The sequence below is a fragment of the Elephas maximus genome, chromosome X (assembly GCF_024166365.1).
Source record: "Elephas maximus indicus isolate mEleMax1 chromosome X, mEleMax1 primary haplotype, whole genome shotgun sequence".
In the NCBI taxonomy this organism is placed as follows: domain Eukaryota; kingdom Metazoa; phylum Chordata; class Mammalia; order Proboscidea; family Elephantidae; genus Elephas; species Elephas maximus.
Window position 1 is genome coordinate 181,197,778 of NC_064846.1, and position 21,102 is coordinate 181,218,879.

The following is a 21,102-nucleotide window of genomic DNA, read 5'->3' on the forward strand; positions in this document are numbered from 1 at the left end:
GCATTTGGTCACAAAAACGGTGGCATACTTGTAGGACTAAGGGTCAGCCTCGGAGCCGCTGCACACTGGACTTCACAGAAGGGCCTGATAGCTGAGGATCAGCACGTACTGGACTTCACCAAGCAACAGGTCAGCACCTCAGCAGCTTGTCATTGAGCCGTATGACGTTGCTGACGAAATCGTCTGCACCAATGAAGTCGCCGGCGATGATGTTGGTGCAGCAGGAGCTGGGCCCTGGACACTGCTCTCGGACCCAGGCACCCAGGTACGGGAGGCTGGGCAACGTCATGGTCTTCAGGGACTGTGATGGGTGCACGAGCACATATCCCAGGTTCTCGGTGAGATTGATGCCGGCCACAAACAGTTTGTCTAGAGCAGTGAGGCGGTGGAGGGAATTAGGCAGTGTTTTTCACACTCCACTGCCCACTGAGCCCTTCCCTCCTGCTTGTCTCCCCAGTTTCCCATCTTTGGAGGTTCAGATTTCTGGACAGAGACTACCACGCACAACATAGTGACCCACCTGGGCGCCCGACGCTTTTCATGAGCTCCAGGTAGCGAATGAGGTCGCCCGTCTTCACCTTGTTCCCCCACCAGTACGGGATGCCCAGCCACAGCTCCCCGTGTCTGCTCACCGAGCCCTCATCCTCATAGGAGATGACGACCTGGTGGCCGCGCGCCCACAGCTGCCTCAGGGTGGGCACCTCCTGGGGGGCACTAAGGTTAGGGACATGGGGCAGGAAGGTGGGGGGATGGGGGAGGGATAGTGGGGGAATGGGGGCGAGGGGGTGAGGGGGCAGGAGAGGAAGGTGGGGGATGGGGGCGGGAAGGTGGGAGGGAGCGGGAGGGTGCAGGGGTGGAAGCGGAAAGGTAGGTGGCTGTCGCCAGACACCACCCTGCTTCACCAACTCCTGAAGGTGCCGGCACCTCTGTAAACATGCACAGCCCAGCCCCCAGCCCAAGTGACTCATTTAGAGCAAACACCACGCAGTGGGGGAAGTTGAACTAGTAAGAATCAGGAATCAAGGAGCTTGCACTGTGGGCTCTCAAAGGGGTGAGTCAGGCTTCCACCCCTCTAGCCCTCCACTAGTAACCTCAGTCCACTATCAAAGTCCCTGAGCTGCTGATTGGTGCATCCCAAACTGAGTCTCTGGGGGTGCAAACGTGACTTCACCTGCCAACCAAAATGTTGGAGGTTGAGTCCACCCAGAAGCACCTCAGAAGAAAAGCCTGATAATCTACTTCTAAAAAATCAGCCACCAAAAACCCTGTGGAGCACCTTTTTACTCTAACAGGGTCACCAGGAGTCAGAGTCAACACGTCGACTGTTTTTTTCTCCGCTAGGAGCACTAAGAGGCTAGTTTTCACAGCTGTGCTCTCTGCTCTTTCTTAGCACCCAGACACTGGGGACTGGGTTTCTCTTTGTTAGTCTTATAGGATGCAATTGGACAAGTATCAATTGTACAAGATCTGAAATTAATTAACACAACTTCAACCTCAACCAAGACTGATCGTGGGCTTAATTCTTCATGCTTCCTAGAGATCAAATGGGAGTCCCTGGGGGGTCAAATGGTGAACATGCTCACCTGCTAAGCAAAAGGTCGGAGGTTCGAGTCCACCTGGAGGCACCTCAGAAGAAAGGCCTGGCTATCTCTTTCCAAAAAATTAGCCACTGAAAACCCTGAGGAGTATAGTTCTATTCTGATACACACGGGGTCACCATGAGTTGGGGTCGACTTTGGTACTGGTAGGTACTAAGGAAAGGCAACATCATGACCACCAACAAAATGGAAAATGTACTACAGACACGCAGCCCCCAGTGGGTGGGTGTGAAGCAGCAAAGAGCTGAGCCGATTTCTAACAAGTCATCCAAATCAAAAACCAAACCCATTGTCATGGAATCGGTTCTCACTCATGGCACCCCAGGTGTTACAGGGTAGAACTGTGCTCCCTAGAATTTTCTTGACAGTTACCTTTACAGAGGTAGGTCACTAAGTCTTTCTTCCATGACGCCACTGGGGTTTGAACCTCAACCGTTAAGTTAGTTGAGTGCTTAACCTTTTTGCACCACCAGGGCCCTCAAGAAGCCCTAAGGGTAACCCAAAGTGTGAACACACAACCCTTCCACATGGTTCTGTCCGCCTGTGTCTCCAGAAATTTTATAAATACGGGGCCAGCCTCCAGTCATACCCTGAACCTAAAAATGGCCCGTGCCAGGCCAGCCAGGTGCCCTCTTCACGGGAGAACCCAGAGGATCCATTCACCTGCCTGACCGCCACAGATGAACGCAGTCACCCCACAAACACACAGGAGTCTGCTGCCACCCCAGTAAATCCCTGCCGCCTTCTTGCCCAATGTGGGAGGAGAAGCAGGCTGCACCCCGGCTCACCCCGCGGGGGCACAGCACGTGCCCGAAGATGTTCTTGATGCAGGTGACCAGGTACTCGTGCAGATCCTCCGTCATCCCCTCAAAGTTCCTGCAGGCCAGGATGACTACCTCCCGGGGGTGCTTCTCCAGCCACTCAGAGATCTCGGTCAGTGTGTCCTGGGAGGGGGGTTGGGGGCAGGGCTGTGACAGGTGCCGGGAGGGTGAGGGAGCACACCTGCACCCCAGGGACCTCCACAGCAATCCGCAGTCTCTCATTCCAAGCTTACTCACAGACATGTCCAGTCCTGAGGACAGACGGACAAAGTACGGGGGGCGGGGCAGGCTGGCTGAAGGCACAGTGCTGCAGCAGGGACAACCGTGCAAAACTGCAATTGGCTAGGGAGGAGGGGCGGTAGGGAGGGTGGGGACTGTGTGTGCCTGTGTGTGTGTGCACGTGTGTGTAAGTATGTGCATGTGTATATGTACGCATGTACGTGTGCGTGCGTATACGTGAATGTGCACGTGCGGACATGAATATGCCTGTGTGTACGCATGTGTACACACACCTGTGTGTATTGCGTATGCATGTGTGGACATGTTTGTGTCTGCATGCCTGTGTATATGTATACATGTCTGTGCGTTCATGCATGTTGGTGTGCGTGTGCACGTTTGCTGCATGTGTGTGCTGCATGCACACGTGCGTGTCTGTATGCACGCATGCATTATGTAAGTGTGTGCATGCGTGGGCACATGTTTGTGCGTGCACATGCACCCCAGACAGAGTTTGGCGGAGCCGTGAGGTCTGGAACCTCAGGGGTTCCAGCAGGGGTGGGCGTGAGGTTCTAGGAGCGGTGCCCCCAGGTCCCGACGGTCAGTGGGGCCTGCCGAGGGGCACAGGGAGCACGGGCAGGATTGAAGCAGCAGGGTGACTCGGTTATATGGGGATTGTAGAAACAACCCTCGGACAGCTGGTCAGAGAATGAGCTGGAGAAAGCGCCAGGACCCTCTCCGTGAAGCCCAAGAGGCACCTGGGAAACCAGGTATGAACAGCAACCTCTGCAGAAAAGAGGTAGGCTTGGAGCGGATGAAGGAAGGAGAGCGGCCTGGTGGACAGCAAGGGACAGGGGCCTGGTCACCAGCCCCCAAACCCGCCACGGCCATGGGACGGGTGTTGTATCTGAGTCCACGCCTGTCAGCACCCTCAGAAATGCATCGATGCCAGACCAGCTCCCGCTGCTGAAAACAGCCGGCTCTTCGTGCACCCTGCCCCCCACAGCCTCGCTTCGGTGGGGGGTGTATCTGCAGGTACACACGCACACACACACAAACGCCTGCACACACAGCGCGCGTACACACATGCAGGTGCACACACACACGCACCACATACCACACCCAAGACGTTTTCCTGCTCCTGCAGAGCGCCAGCCCTGCCACAGACGGTGACCTTCCCGCTGCCCCCAGGGGACCGCCCCCGCTCTGCGACAACCTTGCTCAGTGGTCCCACAGTCACGCCCCCGCACCTCTACCAGCGCCATCGCGCGCACATCCCTGTCTGTCGTCCGCCCCCACCCCTCCCGCGTCCTCCCGACCGCCCACCCCTCATCCCCCGCCCCTCACCCCCACCAGCCCTCAGGTACACCACCTGCCCGTCCCTGACCGCGCGGCGCCCGCCCCCCCATCTCTCCGGACTCCCCAGGTCCCCCGCCCCCGCCCCTCACCGCGGCCACCGCTGTCACCTACACCAGGTGCACGTCCCCATCCGGCTGCCCCCCACCCCTCCCGTGTGCCTTCCGCCCCCGCACCCCTCCCGTGTGCCGTCCGCCCCCGCAGCCCTCCCGTGTGCCTTCCGGCCCCGCACCCCCCACCCCCCACCAGCCCCATTGTGTACGCCAATGTCCCTGTCCGCCCGGCGCCCCCTCATTCACCCCGCCCCTACTCCTTCCCTCACCCCGCACCCCCACACCCCGCACCCCCTACGGCGCTGTCACGTACACCACGTGCACGTCCCTGTCTGGCTGCCCCCCACCCCTCCCGTGTGCCTTCCGCCCCCGCAGCCCGCACCCCCCATCGTGTACACCACGTGCACGTCCCCGTCCGGCTGTCCCCCACCCCTCACATGTGCCTTCCGCCCCCGCACCTCGCACCCCCACCCCCGTCGTGTACACCACGTGCACCTCCCTGTCCGGCTGCCCCCCACCCCTCCCGTGTGCCTTCCGCCCCCGCAGCCCGCACCCCCCATCGTGTACACCACGTGCACGTCCCCGTCCGGCTGTCCCCCACCCCTCACATGTGCCTTCCGCCCCCGCACCTCGCACCCCCACCCCCGTCGTGTACACCACGTGCACCTCCCTGTCCGGCTGCCCCCACCCCTCCCGTGTGCCTCCCGGCCCCGCACCCTGCACCCCCACCAGCCCCATTGTGTACACCACGTGCACGTCCCGTCCGGCTGCCCCCCACCCCTCCCGTGTGCCTTCGGGCCCCGCACCCCCCACCCCCCACCAGTCCCATTGTGTACGCCAACGTCCCTGTCCGACGGGCGCCTCCCACTCACCCCTCCCCTGCACCCCGCCGCACCCGTCACCCCCCACCAGCCTCATTGTGTACACCACGTCCACGTCCCTGTCCGCCCGGCGCCCCCCACTCACCCCTCCCCTGCACCCCCCCGCACCCCGCACCCCGCACCCTGCACCCCCTCACCCCCCTCACCTCCACCAGCGCCGTCGTGTACACCATGTGCACAAAGTGCAGGTTCTTCTCAGGGCCCCCCGCCATGTGCGCCACCCGCAGGTCCAGGTACCGGACCCCCGCGTCCAGCTGCTCCGTGATGTTCAGAACCTGCAGACAAAGAGCAGCGTCCCTCTGGGCCAAGGCCGCTGGCCAGTCATCATCCTGAGCCGGGACAGCTGGGCTGACCACCAGGCGCGCAGTGTGAGAGGCCGCGGCCGGTGGGGACAGTTGTCACCACACACGTGGGCTGGGGTGCTGAGGGCCTGCGCTGGGGACCCACCCTTGGGTGACACTGGACGCGTTTACCGCAGACGCGTTCTTCAGTCCTGCTGGCGGTGTCCCTGGAGCCGGTGTCCCCCCATACGGATCTCCGGGCTCTCTGCAGGGCCCCCCACCCTCCTCCTCCTGTCACCGAGAGGGACCATCAGGGACCCCAGAACCTGACGAGGCTTCCAGCAACCCAGAGCGGTCTCCAGGGGGCCATGGGGACCCACGGGGACCCTGACCCAGGAGAGCGTGGGGGAGGAGCTGTGGTGGCCCAGGAGGGGCCCCACAATATAGTACCCCAACCCCAGTGCCAGAGAAGCAAATTCAGGTAAAGGGGGAATAGAGGAAAAGGAAATGGTACCAAGTCTGCTGACGAAAGAATAACAGAAAAGCAAAATTAATACTAGAATAAAAGAAAAGAACGGCGTGTGTCCTCTACAGGAAATATTAATACGAAAAGGCCAAAATTAACACAAAAATGGATTAAAGGAAAAAGAGGTGGCACACACCACTCCACACAAAATATTGGGAGGAAACGCAAGAATTAATATAAAGGCAGAATAAACGACAAGAAAAGGACACTATTCCCTCTCACAAAATAATTACAGAAAAAGTACAAAATAACATGAAAATAAAAGAAAGGAAAACAAAATGGTGCTATGCTCCTCTTTGGGTACTTCCTTGGGCTGGGGTCTGTATTCCCCACCCCCCACCACCACCAGCGACAGCCCGGGACAGGCCCCTGGCACCCATACCCACCCGTGCTCAGGGATAAGACCACAGCCAGCAGCAGTGCCCCCTCCCCAGCCTGGGGTAGCCCAGGGGTACACACTGCAACACCCATTCCTCTTCATGCCACATCACCGCCAAACTGCCCCCAGTTCCTGTAACCCCCATTTGCATCAGGGCAGGCTGGGTGGGGGTCAGGGAACCACCCAGGGAGTAAGGGTATGGGGTCCCGTCTCCCCACCAGGTGAGCGCCCCGGAGCCCCTACCTGTGTGACCGACCACTTGAGGATCACGGGGCGGGTGACGCAGGGCAGCACCTTGCTCAGGAGCTGCAGCAGTTTGGGCTCCCTGTGGGAAATCGGGGACTTCTTGTTCAAGCAATAGGTCATGGTGTCGTGGCTCCCTGGGTGCAAGACACGAGGGGACATTTCACCTGAGATCCCCCACCCACGCTTGGTTGTAGCTACATGTGAGGAGTCAAGTAGCGGTCTGAATTATGTCCCCCCAAAAGATAAAAGTCCTGATCCTGGTACCTGTGAACATGACCTTGTTTGGAAATAAGGTCATTGAAGATGTTATCAGTGAGGCTAACACCCCGTCATACTGGAGCAGGTTGGGGGCTAATCCCATCTTGCTGTTGTTGGGTGCCAACTCATGGTGACCCTGTGTGACAGAGCAGAGCTGCCCCATGGGGTTATCTAGGCTGTAATCTTTACAGGAGCGGAACTCTGGATCTTTTCTCCCGGGAAGCCACTAGTGGGTTCGAACCACCACCAATCTTTTGGCTAGCAGCCAAGCACTTAGCCATTGGGCCACCAAAAAAGCAAAGCCTTTGCCGTCAGGTCGATTCTGACTCATGGCGCCCAGGGCTCCTTAAATCCCATCTTAGTAGTGTTGTTATAGAAGAGAAGAGACACAGAGACAGACACACAGAGAAAAGACAGCTACCTGACGACAAAGGCAGACATTGGAGTGACATGTCTACAAGCCAGGGAATGCCAAGGACCGCCAGCAACCACCAGGACCTGGGAGCAGGGCAGGGAATAGGTCCTCCCTCAGAGCCTCGGAAGGAATCAATACAACTGACCCTCTGATCTCAGACTTCCAGCCTCCAGCGCTGTGAGAGAGTATAGTCCGCTCACCTGGGATGGAGAGGTGGTGCAGGGGCACATCCCAGAGCCCAGGACACAGCTCTGACATCCAGTTAGCATTGGTGCAGCACCGAGTCTGGAACCTGCCGGAAGTGCTCACCTGCCGGCCCATTGGAGGTGAACCCTGGGCTCTCGGCCTGAGGAAGGAAAGGAGGTTTGCAGAGTGGAAAAGGGTGCGTGTTTTATAGGGTTGCTATGAGTCGAATCTCCTCAATGGCAAAGGGTTTTCACACAGGGCTTGTGGCTTGAAAAAAAAAATCACCAATAGATTTCCTCAGGGAGACAAGGATGTGGTCGGAAGTGTGGAGGGATGGAGGAGAGTCTGTGGGAGGCAGAGACCCGTGAGAGAGGAGGGGGGAGATAGACAGAGAGAGACTGAGAGAGAGACATAGCAGGGAGGGAGGAGAACAGGGGAGAGGAGCAGCCAAAAATGTGCAATTGCTTCCTTGTCAAATTCCCACCTCTCTGCTAACAGGTGTGTCCCAGACATGTTAGGAATGTCACCTGTCCATGTTCTCACCCAGCGGAAAACTGGGTGTATGTTGAAACGTTCATTCACACTCCAAATACTGTTGTTTTGGGTTTACGGCTCCACGCTTTTGCGGCACCTTCCCTCCTGGGCTTGTCAAGAGCACAGATGAAGGGAAGTGACCAGTCCTTAAGTTACCCTCTAGCCGCTGTGTCCCGAGCACGGCCATGGGTTAAATCTTCGCGTTCATATCTAACTCCCACCCACGGTGAGCAGATAGGTAGGGTGTGTGCCTAACCGCCCTGCACAGACAGGGGGCTGACGACGAGGGTGCAGGGAGCCAGGCCGCCCCACCCCAGCCCACACCTCTTTCCAGAAGGGTTGCCTCCTGCCCCCTCTTTCTTCGGGACCCTGTTCTTCTTGGGAAGTGCTCAGTCCACCCTAACCTCGGACAACTTGGGACCTATCCACCAGTTACCTAACGCTTCTCGCTGTGCCTCAGCTCCCTAACGGTGAAACGGGATGGCAACACTGCCCGCCTCCTGGGCCCTCTGTGAGCTAACGCGTGCTGGAGCCACTCAGAACGAGCCCACCTACCCACTTGGTGTGTTAGCTGTTCCCAACACCGCGTGACTTCTCTCCTGGGGAGGGCAGAGTCCCCTCTAGTCAGCAGGTGGCCTGGGTCCCCTGACTGTCTCCAGCTGTAGAAAGCCCCCTTGATTCCGTGCAGAGCACACCAGACACAACATCCTTGGTTCTGTCCTGCCACTGAGCAATGAGAAGCTGTTCCCCTCTGGGTCTGTGACCAAACACCCATTTCCAAGGAGTCAACTCTGAGTCATGGTGACCTAGTGTGTGTCAGAGTAGAACTGTGCTCCACAGTGTTTTCAATGGCTGATTTTTCTGAAGTAGATTGCCAGGCCTTTCTTCTGAGGCACCTCTGGGTGGATTTGAACCTCCAACCTTTTGGTTAGCAGCTGAACATGTTCACCATTTGACCCACCCAAGGGCTCCCATGATTCTGTACTCTGATAGAATATCTCCAATACAATGAGATGGAGGGTGGATGCAGGATGGAGGATGGAGGGGGATACAAGATAGAGGGTGGAGACAGGATGGGGGTGGAGACAGGATAGAGGGTGGATAAAGGATGGAGGGTAGAGGCAAGATGGAGGGTGGAGACAGGATGGAGGATGGAGACAAGATGGAGGGTGGAGAAAAGATGGGGGTGGGGACAGGATGGAGGATGGAGACAAGATGGAGGATGGAGACAAGATGGAGGGTGGGGGGATACAAGTTGGAGGATGGAGACAAGATGGAGGATGGAGACAAGATGGAGGGTGGAGACAAGATGGAGGGTGGAGACAAGATGGAGGGTGGAGACAAGATGGAGGGTGGAGACAAGATGGAGGGTGGAGACAAGATGGAGGGTGGAGACAAGATGGAGGAGGGAGATAAGATGGAGGACGGGGGTGGAGACAAGATGAAGGGTGGATATAAGATGGAGGGTGAAGGATGTAACATATACTATTGCCATTGAGTTGATTTCAGCTTATGGTGAACCCATAGGACAGAGTAGAACTGCCCCATAGGGTTTCCAGTGCTGTAAATCTTAACAAGAGGAGGTTGCAACATCTTTCTCCCGCAGAGCGGCTGGTGGGTTCACACTGCTGGCCTTTTGGTTGGCAGCCGAGCACGAGTGCTTTAACCACTGTGCCACCTGGGATCCTTATACAATGTCATGCATGTTGTTGTTGTTAGCTGCCATCGAGTTAGCCGCTGACTCATGGCAACCCCATGCACGATGGAACTACACGCTGCCCGGTCCTGAACCACCCCCATGATTGGCTGGGGATCGGACCGCTGTGATCCACAGGATTTCATGAGCTGATTTTCAGAAGCAGATGGCCAGGCCTTTCTTCCTAGTCTATCTTAGTCTGGAAGCTTGGCTGAAACCTGTTCAGCATCGGGGCAACACGTAAGCCTCCCCTGACAGAAGGGCGGCGGCTGTGAATAAAGTGCACTGAGTGGGAACCGAACCTGGGTCTCCAGGATGGAAAGTAAGAATTCTACCACCGAACCAATGGTTAGTGCTCAGCTGCTAACTGAAAGGTCTGCTTCAAGCCCACCAGCCACTCCGAGGGAGAAAAGACCTGGTCATCTGCTCCCATAAAGATTACGGCCTAGAAAACCCTATGGGGCAGTTCTACTCTGTCCTATAGGATCACCATGAGTCGGAAAGGACTTGATGCCACACAACAACATATAACACGTATTATATTATGTATGCCAACTATGACCTATAATACATATACATTCCGTAAACTGTTCTGTATTATATAATTTTATAATCCCAACCAGTGCCGTCGAGTCGATTCCGACTCATAGCGACCCTATAGGACAGAGTAGAACTGCCCCACAGAGTTTCCAGGGAGCGCCTAGTGGATTTGAACTGCTGACCCTTTGTTTTATAATGCAAAGGAATATCAGATTAAACAAAAGGGATAGCTATAAAAAGACGACCACCAAAACCACAGGAATTTAAAGGGGGCCCCCGTCTGCCAGCCTGTTAGTTTGACTATAGAAATTGGATTTTCAGTAAGAGCTGACATCATCAGGTCTCAGAATGTGGCAATTTTTTTAGCATATTGACAGGGACATGCAATATTTTCATTTTTTTCTTCAATTGATATTTTCATGTTATAAAGAATCACATCACACTTGGTGCTGAGTGGATTGGGCTGGATCTGAGGTCTGCTTTCCGTTGACTTCACAGCACAGAGTCTCAGTGAGACACGCTCACATCTAAGGAAAACATCAGCTGTGTGGCTCCATGGCAGGGAAGCCTTCACAACCCACACAGACCAGGTGGGGACGCCGTTCAGAATATCATCGTGTCCTGGGTAAAGGCAGGGCTATCTAGTCAGATTCCGCTTCCATTCTAATCCTGCTTCTACCGCTTTTTGTCTCTGTGACTCGGGAGAAGTCGCTGACCAACTCTAACCCTTGGTTCCTTTGCTGTAAATTAAAACAAAAACCACCAGTTGGTTCCAACTCATGGCTCCCCCATGTGTGTGAGTAGCACAGAGCTCCACAGGGTTTTCAGTGGTTGATTTTTCAGTAGATTGCCAGGTCTTTCTTCCAAGGCTCCTCTCAGTGAACTCAAACCTCCAGCCTTTCAGTTAGCAGTGAATGTGTTCACTATTTCCCCCACCCAGGAACTGTTGGGGTCTGTAACAGAGTCCTTTAAACACCGACCAGCGTGCCTGCCCTTGATTGCGCCTTCCCCAAGGCAAACCTGCAGTTCCCTGGCCCTTTCTCAGCCCTCTCTTGTCTTGTCAATGTCCCCCCAGGACTGAGCACAGGATCTGGTGGGGGGCCGTGTGGTGTCCTAATTCAGGATGAGCCAAACGTTCCGGCAGCCTGGAGATAGGACTCTGCCCCGGAGCCTGCACCCAGGTGCCTGCCGTGCTGGGCGGATCGGGGCCAAGGCTTATCCTGCACGACCCCCCGAGGACTGACCATGGACTGAGGCCAGCACCACCCCTCAGGACTGATCATGGGTCAGGGCCAATGCTGGGCCTGTGAACCCCCTCCCAGCACTGCCGGCAACCAACAGCGTCCGGAGTGAAGGTTTGGGCAGGTCCTGGCTGGGTTTCGGTGGGTCTGATGTCCCTAGACGCACAAAGGTTCCTGGAAATTCCGCAGGGTTCACCCTCTCGCTTCAAGTGAAGACCTCTCACCCCCTTTGTCCTAACCTTCAAGTAGCTGAGGCCTGGGTGCAGGGCCGGCCATCACGGGCTCAGGGAAGTCAGTGATTAAAGGTTCAGAAAGGGTGAGCCAGTGTTTAAACACAGCCGCGATGAATAATTAGATCATAACCTTGCAATTGAATAAATTACATGAAAAACACAGGTTGCAGGTACTCAGAGCCCACCGCTCTGCACTGTGATTTACTGACAGCTATTCTCTTGCCGTTCTTCACTCCTGTAGCATCTGCAGGAGGCCCTTGTGGTGCAAAGGGTGAGTGCGCTCGGCTGCTAACCCAAAGGCTGGAGGTTTGAGTCCACCCAGAGGCATCTTGGAAAAAACATCCATTAAAAACCCTGTGGAGCACACGTCTACTCTGACACACACAGGGGCACCATGAGTCGGAGTCGACTCCGCGGCAGCTGTTTTTTTCTTACAGCATCTGTCTGTGGAAATACTACACGACGGTGAGCCCATGTCCTCCCAGCTCCACGCTCAGGCTGGTAGCTTGAAATTGGCCAACGTGGGAGTCTTTACACCATAGCAATTGGCAAACGTTACAAACCAGGGCTTGATTTAGGGTTGTGTTGTTGATTGTGTGCGTGGGCAAAATGCCACTGATCCAGCTGAAAAGTCTACTGTGCCTGTTGGTGTGTTGGCAAATGTTTTGGTGTGTATCTTTTCAGCACAATAAAAAGAGGAAAAGAAAAAAGTATGTTGTGCCTGGAGCCATAAACCCGTGACCGTTGATTCTGACTCATGCTCACCCTATAGGACAAAGTAGAATTGCCTCATAGGGTTTCCAAAGAGCATCTGGTGGATTTGAACTGCTGACCTTTTGGTTAGCAGCCAAACTCTCAACCACTGCACCGCCCAGGCTCCTTCATGCATTACGTTGCAAATAGCAAAAAAAAATTGAGAAAATATTCTTTCAATATTCAAAGACCCAGTTCAGCAAAGAAGTCCTCAGGTCATTGTGGAACGAGGTGGGGTTTGTTACACGTTAAGTTCGTAGTCTTACTAATTCAGGATGAAATGTCAACCAACATTCACGTGGGAACCACACTTGTTCGTCAAGTGCAGCAATAGGTTGAATGTGGATACAAGAGTTTGGGAAAAGTCAGCCAAAGCTTTCTGGGTGAATCAACTAGCTGTACGGAATTTACAATAAAGAGTGTCATGGATGGAACTGTGTCCCCCAATGTTTGTGTTGGAATCCTCACCCCAATAAGACAGGCCTAGAGCCATTTTCTTAAGATCATTGTCTCCTCAGGACAGCCCCTCACCCAGCCCATTTTCTGAAGTTGCTTTTCTCCTCAGAATTTCTTTGAAAAGAATCAGCCTCCTGCTATCCGGAATCGGCTGAAACAGGCCCTGCCCTCCATTTCGGCACTTCAGGTGACCTTTAGTTTATTAACTGCCTCATGCGTGGTAAATCCTCCGCCCCTGATCGGAGAGCTAACGTGCTACCGAACAAAAAAGGCTAACTTCCTCCTGTGTGGAGAATCGAACCCAGGCCTTAGAAAACGTTTACTCATTCTAAAATGTTCCACACCTGCATGCGTGCCATTTTGTGTTCTGAAACTGATCCTGCCCACATAAACTAACCTCCAGAAGTTACCTGGGAGGCAGTCTCGGATGGCACGCACCTCGACTGTCTCCTTGCTTGGCCAACCAATAAAGTTGCCTTTTGTTCTCTCTAACTCAGTCTCTGTCATTTTGGCCTGGGACGGAGTTGTGCTGAGCAGAACCCAGAGTTCCTGGCAACACCTATACCTGTGGAAAGGAGACCTGGTAGTCCAGTGGTTAAGCACTCAGCTGCTAACGAAAGGTCAGCGGTTCAAACCAGCCTCTCCGCGGGGTGAAAATGTGGCAGTCAGCTTCTGTAAAGGTTACAGCCTTGGAAACCGTTTGGGGCAGTACTACTCTGTCCTATAGGGTTGCTATGAGTTGGAATCAACTCCGTGGCAGTGGGTTTTTGTTCCTACCTGTGGAAGGAGTCCCTGGATGGTGCAAATGGTTAAGAACTCTACTATCAGCCAAAAGGTTGACGGTTTAAACCCACCCAGAGGCGCCTTGGAAGACAGACCTGGCAATCTGCTTCCGAAAGGTCACAGCCTTGAAAATCCCATGGAGCACAGTTCTGCCCTGACGCACGTGGGGTCACTGTGATTTGGGATCAACTAACAACAACGATGACGACGACGACGACGGAAACCCTGGTGGTGTAGTGGTTAAGAGTTCGTCTGCTAAGCAAAAGGTTAGCAGTTCAGATCCACCAGGCACTCCTTGGAAACCCTACGGGGCAGTTCTACTCTGCCCTATAGGGTTGCTATGAGTCAGAACCCACTGGATGGCAGTGGGTAGTATAACAACAACATAGCAGTGGGTGTAAGCCCATTTGGGAAAGGGCTCTCTCTGTTATGTTAATAAGGCCGTATCAGCATTGGGTATGTCTTAAGGCATGCAATCACTTTTGACATATAAAAGGGTGGATTAGGCACAGAAGGAAGCAGACAAAGGGGAAAACCCACCCTATCTGAGGACCAGGGAGGCAGAGCAGTCTACAAGCGAGACACTCCAAGCTGGACCGGCTGGAGAAGCTGAGACAAGGACCTTCCCCCAGAGCCGACAGAAAGAGAGCCTTCCCCTAGAGCTGTCGCCCTGAATTCCGATTCTAGCCTCCTGGACTGTGAGAAAATAAAGCTGTGTATGTTAAAGCCACCCACTGAAGTATTTCTGTTATAGGGTTAGGGTTAGGGTTTAGCAGCACTAGCTAACTCAGGCACTAAGAGGACATCTTATATACAGTAAAACCTGCAAGGGTCAGATCCTGTGTATGGTGGAAACCTGTCGGAGAAGGAAAACGCAACTATTTTCCACTAGAACAAGCAATAGCAAAGTTACAAGACTGCACCCTGTCACAGGTGAAAAACTCGTGAGATCTGGGAAAACAAGGCAGCCCTGTTGACTTCCGGCTCTCACAAGTTCGACGGCATTATTGTTTGTTACTTGTGTGTCCTCTGTCTCTGTTTATATAATAAACTATGTGCCTCATCAAACCCAAAAACCCATTGCTGTCAAGTCAGTTCCGATTCATAGTGACCCTAAAGGGCAGAGTAGAACTGCCCCACAGAGTTTCCGAGGAGTGTCTGGTGGATTAGAACTGCCAACCTTTTGGTTGGCAGCCGTAACTTTTAACAGGGTTTCCCTGTGCCTGCACAGGCAAACTTTTCTGTAGAGTTGGTTGTTGACCATTTTCCAGCTCACCACAGGCCCTTTGCATGCCCCTCAGTCCAACTCAGCCCCCGATGTCTCACCTCAAACGTCGACTGGACTTAGAACCAAGAGATGTGAGTTCTCCAAATCACCACCTCAATTCTCCGACCAACAGGATAAAAACAGCCGCTATGTACCCGGAAATGTCTCCTTGGCTTGTGCAGGGCTCCTGTGAGATGAAGGAGGAGGCTTCCAGTGACCACAGCTGGCAGGTGTCCTGATCTTTATTGCGAAAAAGCCCTGAGACCGTAACACAGGATCAAAGGAGCCAGCTACTGAGCATGTGTTCGTGCGTAGGGCCGCCCCATAAAGCTTTGTGGAGAGATGGTCTCAGGGGACCTCAACTCCTCTCACACCCCAGAATGAATGAATGAAGACAGCGGTGACCCGGTGGGTCATCACACACAGGGGCCCCAGGTCTCATAACAACATTCACCGGGCAAGAAGGAAACCCCACACCCTATAAACAGTTGTCATCAAGTCCATCCCAACCGTGGAGACCCATGTGTGTCAGTGGAGCTTCTCCTCCCAAAACTACCAAGCGGGGTCTCTGTCCAGCTCACACAACAGGGGAGGGAAGGAAAGAAAGGTGCTTGGGTCAGGGGGGAGCTGGTGGGCTGGGGGGAGCTGCCCCAGGCCACAGACCGAATCCTCAACCACATCTCTGTGCTGTGGGTCATGCCCTGTCCCTCCTGACCACTGAGGGGTCCTGTCACCTCCTGTCCCCCACATCCTCCCCCACCTCTCCTCATAGGACAAGACCCCAGGTACCTGTCCACCTCCTGTCCCTGATCTCTCTCCCATCTCTCCCCACAGGTACAGGAGTCTGGAGTCACCTGCTGCCACAAGGCACCTGCCCCCTTCCTGTCCCATCTCTGCAGGCAGCAGACTGTCCTTGTCAGAAGGAAAGTCCTCCCCACAAGCTTTGACACAAACACTGCACCCGCCAGCCCTAATCTTCCCAGGTACACTGACCTTGCTCACCTGCGCACTCCTCCCTCCTCCCAGAGCTGAGCCCCGGGGTCATTTGCATTCCCACAACCCTACAGCAAGTACCCAGCCAACAGCTGTTGCCCCGCTTCCTGGGGCCTCGGAGCCTGGCCCCTTCCCGGCACACCTGGGCTGCAGCCCTCCCCGCTGACCCCTTTGCCATGGGGCCTCCTACTCCCTCCATCTCAGAACCCGGGAGCCTAAGGAATGTGGGTCACTTTCCAAAACGATGCCCAGAGGGTGGCCCGGCCAGGCACCCCCAGGACGTCCCCATCCTGAGTCCGGGGAAGCTCTTGGTGTCCTGTCCCCGTGTCCCTGTCCCCGTCCCGCACGTCCCGATGTCGGGACCACGGGGCAGCAGACTCAGTAAACAGTTGAAGGGTGAGCAACCAGTGACTGCGCCCGCCCACATTCCCGTCCCGTCCCGGCCCTGTCTCTGGCCCTGTTCCCAGCCCTGTCTCTGGCCCTGGCCCCGTCCCGCACATCCGGATGCCTGGACCGCAGAGAGGGAGACTCAGTAAACAGCTGTGGGGTGAGCAGCCTGTCCCTGGCCGGCCACCCCTGCATTCCCGGCTGCACTCACTGCGCTGAAACGCCCTTCGCCCCGGCCGCTCGCTCCCTGCGGGGACAGGGGAGCCTTGAGCCCGAGGCCAGGCCCCTGTCCACCTCGCGGTCCTGGGCCCCAGTGGCGGTGACCCAGCCTGTCCGGTCGCTCCCTGTCCCGGCCCTCGTCCGGCTGCCCGGCCCCCTCCAGCCGCCCGGGTGCAGGGGATGAGCGAGGCCCTTGGGGTCCCCCTAGTGTCCACCACTGTAGGGGGCAGAAGCCGCCCTGCGCCTCCCGGCGCCCGGCACCCCAGCTCTCTGTGCCCCTGACGCGCACGCGGGCGGCGCTCACCTCGGAGTCTGCTGGGTCCTGGTCGAGTCCCCGGTTCCTCCTGCTGTCTCTGCCGCGGGGCACTGGCACTTCCTAAACTCCACGTCCAACCGGATTGGCAGCCAGACACTGGGCCGGCAGGGCCCCAGGGAGGGAGTGGCCTTGAGGGGCGCACGTGTCCCGACCTGCGACAGGGCCACGGAGCTGCTGTGACATCCGCCCCAACCGGTTCTCACTGGCCGGGACTGGGCGGCCCAAAGGTCGGTGGAGAGTCCCACGGGGACTTGGGGGTCAGAGAGGGGACGCTCACGGGAAAATGGGTACAGACTGCACCCCCAGCTGCTGGCCCTCGGTGACCCTGTGGTCACACTTTCACTCCAGTACTTCTGTTGCAACATCCCTGGGCAGAGTGGCCTTTGACCTCTGAGCAAGTCTGATGGGAACTGGCCAGAAGGTGTGCCCCCCTCAAGCTGCTCCTGAGAGCCGGTGGCCCCGGGACAAGTGTGGCCTGTGCCTGTCTGTGGAGTGGCTTCCTGCCTGGTACGGCCTCTACCCCTTCACCACTTGTTCTCCTGGGCTGACCCAGGGGTGACCCAGCTGAGGTCCCTAGCTTACCTCCACTCTCCTTCCCCCTCCTCCCAGTGAGGAGGCACAAACGTTTCCTGTCCACCCTCTCTCCCAGTGAGCACTGGCCTGCAGCCGGGTTTACACAGCAGACCACTGGGGTGCCATGGTGTGAGGGCCAGGAGAGCTGACCTGGGACCTGGCTGGTCCTGGGTGGAATCCCACTGGCTCCTGTCCAACCCCCTTTCTCTTCTGGATGTCCTCATTCTGGGCCACCCGGGCTGCCAAACCCCTGGAGCTCGCTCCCCTGTGTGGTCATCTACCAGCTTGCAACCCCCACCCTCTCTTTCTCCTCCACCCCGTCACCATCCTAAGGCAGGCCCATCAGCTCCCCAACCCGCTTCCCTTCCTCCCTGGACCTCCCCTCCCTCCATCCCTTACCGCCTCCCTCCTTTCCTCTCTTCCCCCCACCTCTCCCTACCTTATTCCCTCCCTTCCTTTCCCTCCTCCTGGGTGGTGATAACATGGACCAGGAGGTGATGGGGACCTAGTCAGTGTCCCTGTGTGTTGTCTGGGTGAGGACTCGATGCATCTGTGTAGTGATGACAAGGACCAGGAGGTGATAGAGACCTGGTCAGTGCCCCTGTGTGTTGTCTAGGTGAGGACTGTGTGCATCTGGGTGGTAGTGACAAGGACCAGGAGGTGGTGGGGACCTGCTCAGTGCCCCTGTGTTGTCTGGGTGAGGACTCCGTGCCCCTGGGTGGTAATGACAAGGACCAGGAGGTGATGGGGACCTGATCAGTGCACCTGTGTGTTGTCTGGGTGGGGACTTTGTGCCTCTGGGTGGTGAGGACATGGGCTGGGAGGAGATGGGGACCTGGTCAGTGCCCCTTGTGATGCCTGGGTGAGGACTATGTGCATCTGGGTGGTAATGACAAGGACCAGGAGGTGATGGGGACCTGGTCAGTGCCCCTGTGTGTTGTCTAGGTGAGGACTGTGTGCATCTGGGTGGTAGTGACAAGGACCAGGAAGTGGTGGGGACCTGCTCAGTGCCCCTGTGTTGTCTGGGTGAGGACTCCGTGCCCCTGGGTGGTGATGACAAGGACCAGGAGGTGATGGGGACCTGATCAGTGCACCTGTGTGTTGTCTGGGTGAGGACTTTGTGCCTCTGGGTGGTGAGGACATGGGCTGGGAGGAGATGGGGACCTGGTCAGTGCCCCTTGTGATGCCTGGGTGAGGACTATGTGCATCTGGGTGGTAATGACAAGGACCAGGAGGTGATGGGGACCTGGTCAGTGCCCCTGTGTGTTGTCTAGGTGAGGACTGTGTGCATCTGGGTGGTAGTGACAAGGACCAGGAAGTGGTGGGGACCTGCTCAGTGCCCCTGTGTTGTCTGGGTGAGGACTCCGTGCCCCTGGGTGGTGATGACAAGGACCAGGAGGTGATGGGGACCTGATCAGTGCACCTGTGTGTTGTCTGGGTGAGGACTTTGTGCCTCTGGGTGGTGAGGACATGGGCTGGGAGGAGATGGGGACCTGGTCAGTGCCCCTTGTGATGCCTGGGTGAGGACTATGTGCATCTGGGTGGTAATGACAAGGACCAGGAGGTGATGGGGACCTGGTCAGTGCAGCTGTGTGTTGTCTGGGTGAGGACTGCACACCTTGGAGATGACCTGAACTACGAGGTGGTGAGAACCTGGGTGGTGCACCTGTCTGTGTATTAAGTGCTCTTGGGTGACGTGATAACAGCATCCTCCCTTAGTCAGGCAGTGTACCTGGGTGGGTCACGCCAATTCAGTGGTGTGCAGGGCTTGTTTGCCTGTGTCTGGAATACTTCCTCATTTCCTGAGTCCCGATTATTCTAGAATGTGGTTTAATTTAAGTAGGCCCAGCGTGAGCACCAGCCCAAAGTTAGCTTCACTGGGACTTCCCCATTGGCAATGCTCTGTGCTTTGCAAATAGCATGACAACCTCTTAGAGAGCTCAGATTGGAGCGGCAAAGCGTTCCTTCCAGGTACTTTCCAGCACAGGAAGTGGTGCCCACGGTTCAGAGAGTTCTCACGACCCTCACCTGCTCTCCAGCGTCTGGCTGCCTGTTTGTCAGACCTGACCTGACCTGACCTGACCTGACCCCCCGGGACTTGGCAATCCCAGCACAAGGTTAAGGGCAGAGGGTGTGTGGGCAGACAGCTGTGAATGTCTATCCGCAGGCCAGCAGGCGCAGATACCACGGACGTACTCAGTCTCCAACTACAGAGGCTACCTATCAGCTCTGGGGGTTCCCACTGCTCTCATGCCAGGTGTGAGCAACCTGCCAAAGACTGTTGGCATGGGAGGATGTGGGAGGGGCTGCTAACTCATCGGGTTAACCTGCTGGGCTAACCTGCATGGAGCTCAGACAACATGTGGGCAGAGACCTGGGAGCCCCGGGTGACTAACTCCCTGCCTATGTGACTTCTGCAGGTGACCATACTCACCAGGTGTTTTTTTTTTTTTTTTTTTAATCTAGTCTCTTGTCTCCTCATTGAGGATTGTTGTTGTTAGCTGCCCGGGTGTTGGCCTGGATTCATGGCAACACCAAGCACAACAGAGCAAAACACTGCCCAGTCCTGCGCCATCCCCATGACCGGTTACAGATCGGACAGCTCATGAGTCGTAGGATTTTCATTGGCTGATTTTCAAAAGTAGATTTCCAGGCCATTCTTCCTAGTCTTTCTTAGTCTAGAAGCTCCGCTGAAACCTGTTCAACATCACAACAACACCCAAGCAAGCCTCCACGGACAGACGGGTGGCAGCTTCGTATGAGGTGCACTGGCCGAGGATTGAACCTGGGTCTCCTACATGGAAGGAGAGGGTTCCACCATTGAACTGCCATGCCACTGCCTCCTTTAAGGTTGCATTGTTGAGGATTGTGTCGTTTGTTGTCGTTAGGTGCTGTTGAGTTGGTTCAGACTCACCGCGACCCTATGTACCACAGAACAAAACACGGCCTGGTCCTGTGTCGTCCTCACAATCGTTGTTATGCTTGAGCCCGTTGAGGGTCTTCCCCTTTGTCGCTGACCCCCTGCTTTACCAGGCATGATGTCCTTAAAGTGAAATAAAATCCACAGGGGATGATCTACTGAGAACTGCCTCTTCTGACCTCTTTACCAGAAAAAGAAGAAAGGAATCTCTTCTTTTTCCCCTTTGACCCATCCCCGCTCCACTCCCCTCACCTTGCCACGCCATCCCCAGTCCCACGTTTGTACCCTGGCCCCAGGTCCACCAGCCACAGTCAGAGGCGTGAACAACTCACAGCAACCCTATAGGATAGAGTAGAACTGCCCTCATAGGGTTCTCTAGCGGCGACTGGTGGCTTTGAACTGCCAACATTTTGGTTAGCAGCCCAACTCTTGAACCACTGCACCACCAGGGCTCTGTTTAACAGGGAAATATGATTTCTTCCTCATTTTTCTAAATGTTGGTAAAAATGTAGATTTAACAAAACATTTGCTAATTCAACAATTTCTGCATGAACAATTCAGTGACATTAATTACATTCATCGCGGCTATCGCCACTGCCTGCACCCAAGGATGAAAACTTGGAAACTCGGGGCCCTGAAGCAAAAACTCCCCCTTCCCCCTGGGAGACACTGACTTTCCTCAGTAACAACCTCGCCCTAGTTCCCACCCATTGGAAGAGGGGTTTTGTTTTCTGGCCTTTGGCTCCACAACCACAAGGAAACCCAAATTGCAACCAAATCCGATGCTGACCCCTTAAAGCTTCCAGAAAAGTCACAACGCGTTTCCCAAAAGAGACTGGAGCTCTCCAGGCTCAGCCTGGAGAGGCTTGTGACCTAGAGCCCCGTTTCTGCCGAGACAGCTCTTACCTCAGGCTTTGGACAGTAAGAGAGAAAGAGGAACTTGGAGTCAGGGAGGGTGCTGCAGCCCTGAGGGTG

General features: G+C 55.7%; 1 protein-coding gene and 1 long non-coding RNA gene across 5 annotated transcripts; one reads left to right on the plus strand and one right to left on the minus strand.

The window, feature by feature from the left end:
* Positions 1-111: 111 nt before the first annotated feature.
* Positions 112-16,811, minus strand: PLCXD1 (phosphatidylinositol specific phospholipase C X domain containing 1). Of its 4 annotated transcripts, none has more exons than XM_049872170.1 (8): positions 16,623-16,811; positions 14,779-14,906; positions 7,231-7,376; positions 6,355-6,491; positions 5,072-5,200; positions 2,387-2,542; positions 521-662; positions 112-369 (listed from the first exon to the last, which is right to left on the minus strand). In XM_049872170.1, exons 3-8 carry the CDS (start codon positions 7,349-7,351, stop codon positions 131-133), a joined length of 924 nt encoding a protein of 307 aa, XP_049728127.1. In that variant the 5' UTR covers positions 7,352-7,376; positions 14,779-14,906; positions 16,623-16,811; the 3' UTR covers positions 112-130. The 4 variants fall into 4 exon arrangements, with proteins under 4 accessions (XP_049728127.1, XP_049728125.1, XP_049728126.1 ...); XM_049872168.1 differs by having other exon boundaries at positions 521-704; positions 16,623-16,806; XM_049872169.1 differs by lacking the exon at positions 16,623-16,811 and adding an exon at positions 16,311-16,599 and having other exon boundaries at positions 521-704.
* On the plus strand, positions 16,188-20,507 carry LOC126069159 (uncharacterized). The gene is made up of 3 exons (XR_007515853.1): positions 16,188-16,259; positions 19,375-19,464; positions 19,674-20,507. It is a non-coding gene; the product is annotated as an uncharacterized LOC126069159 (long non-coding RNA).
* Positions 20,508-21,102: the final 595 nt, after the last annotated feature.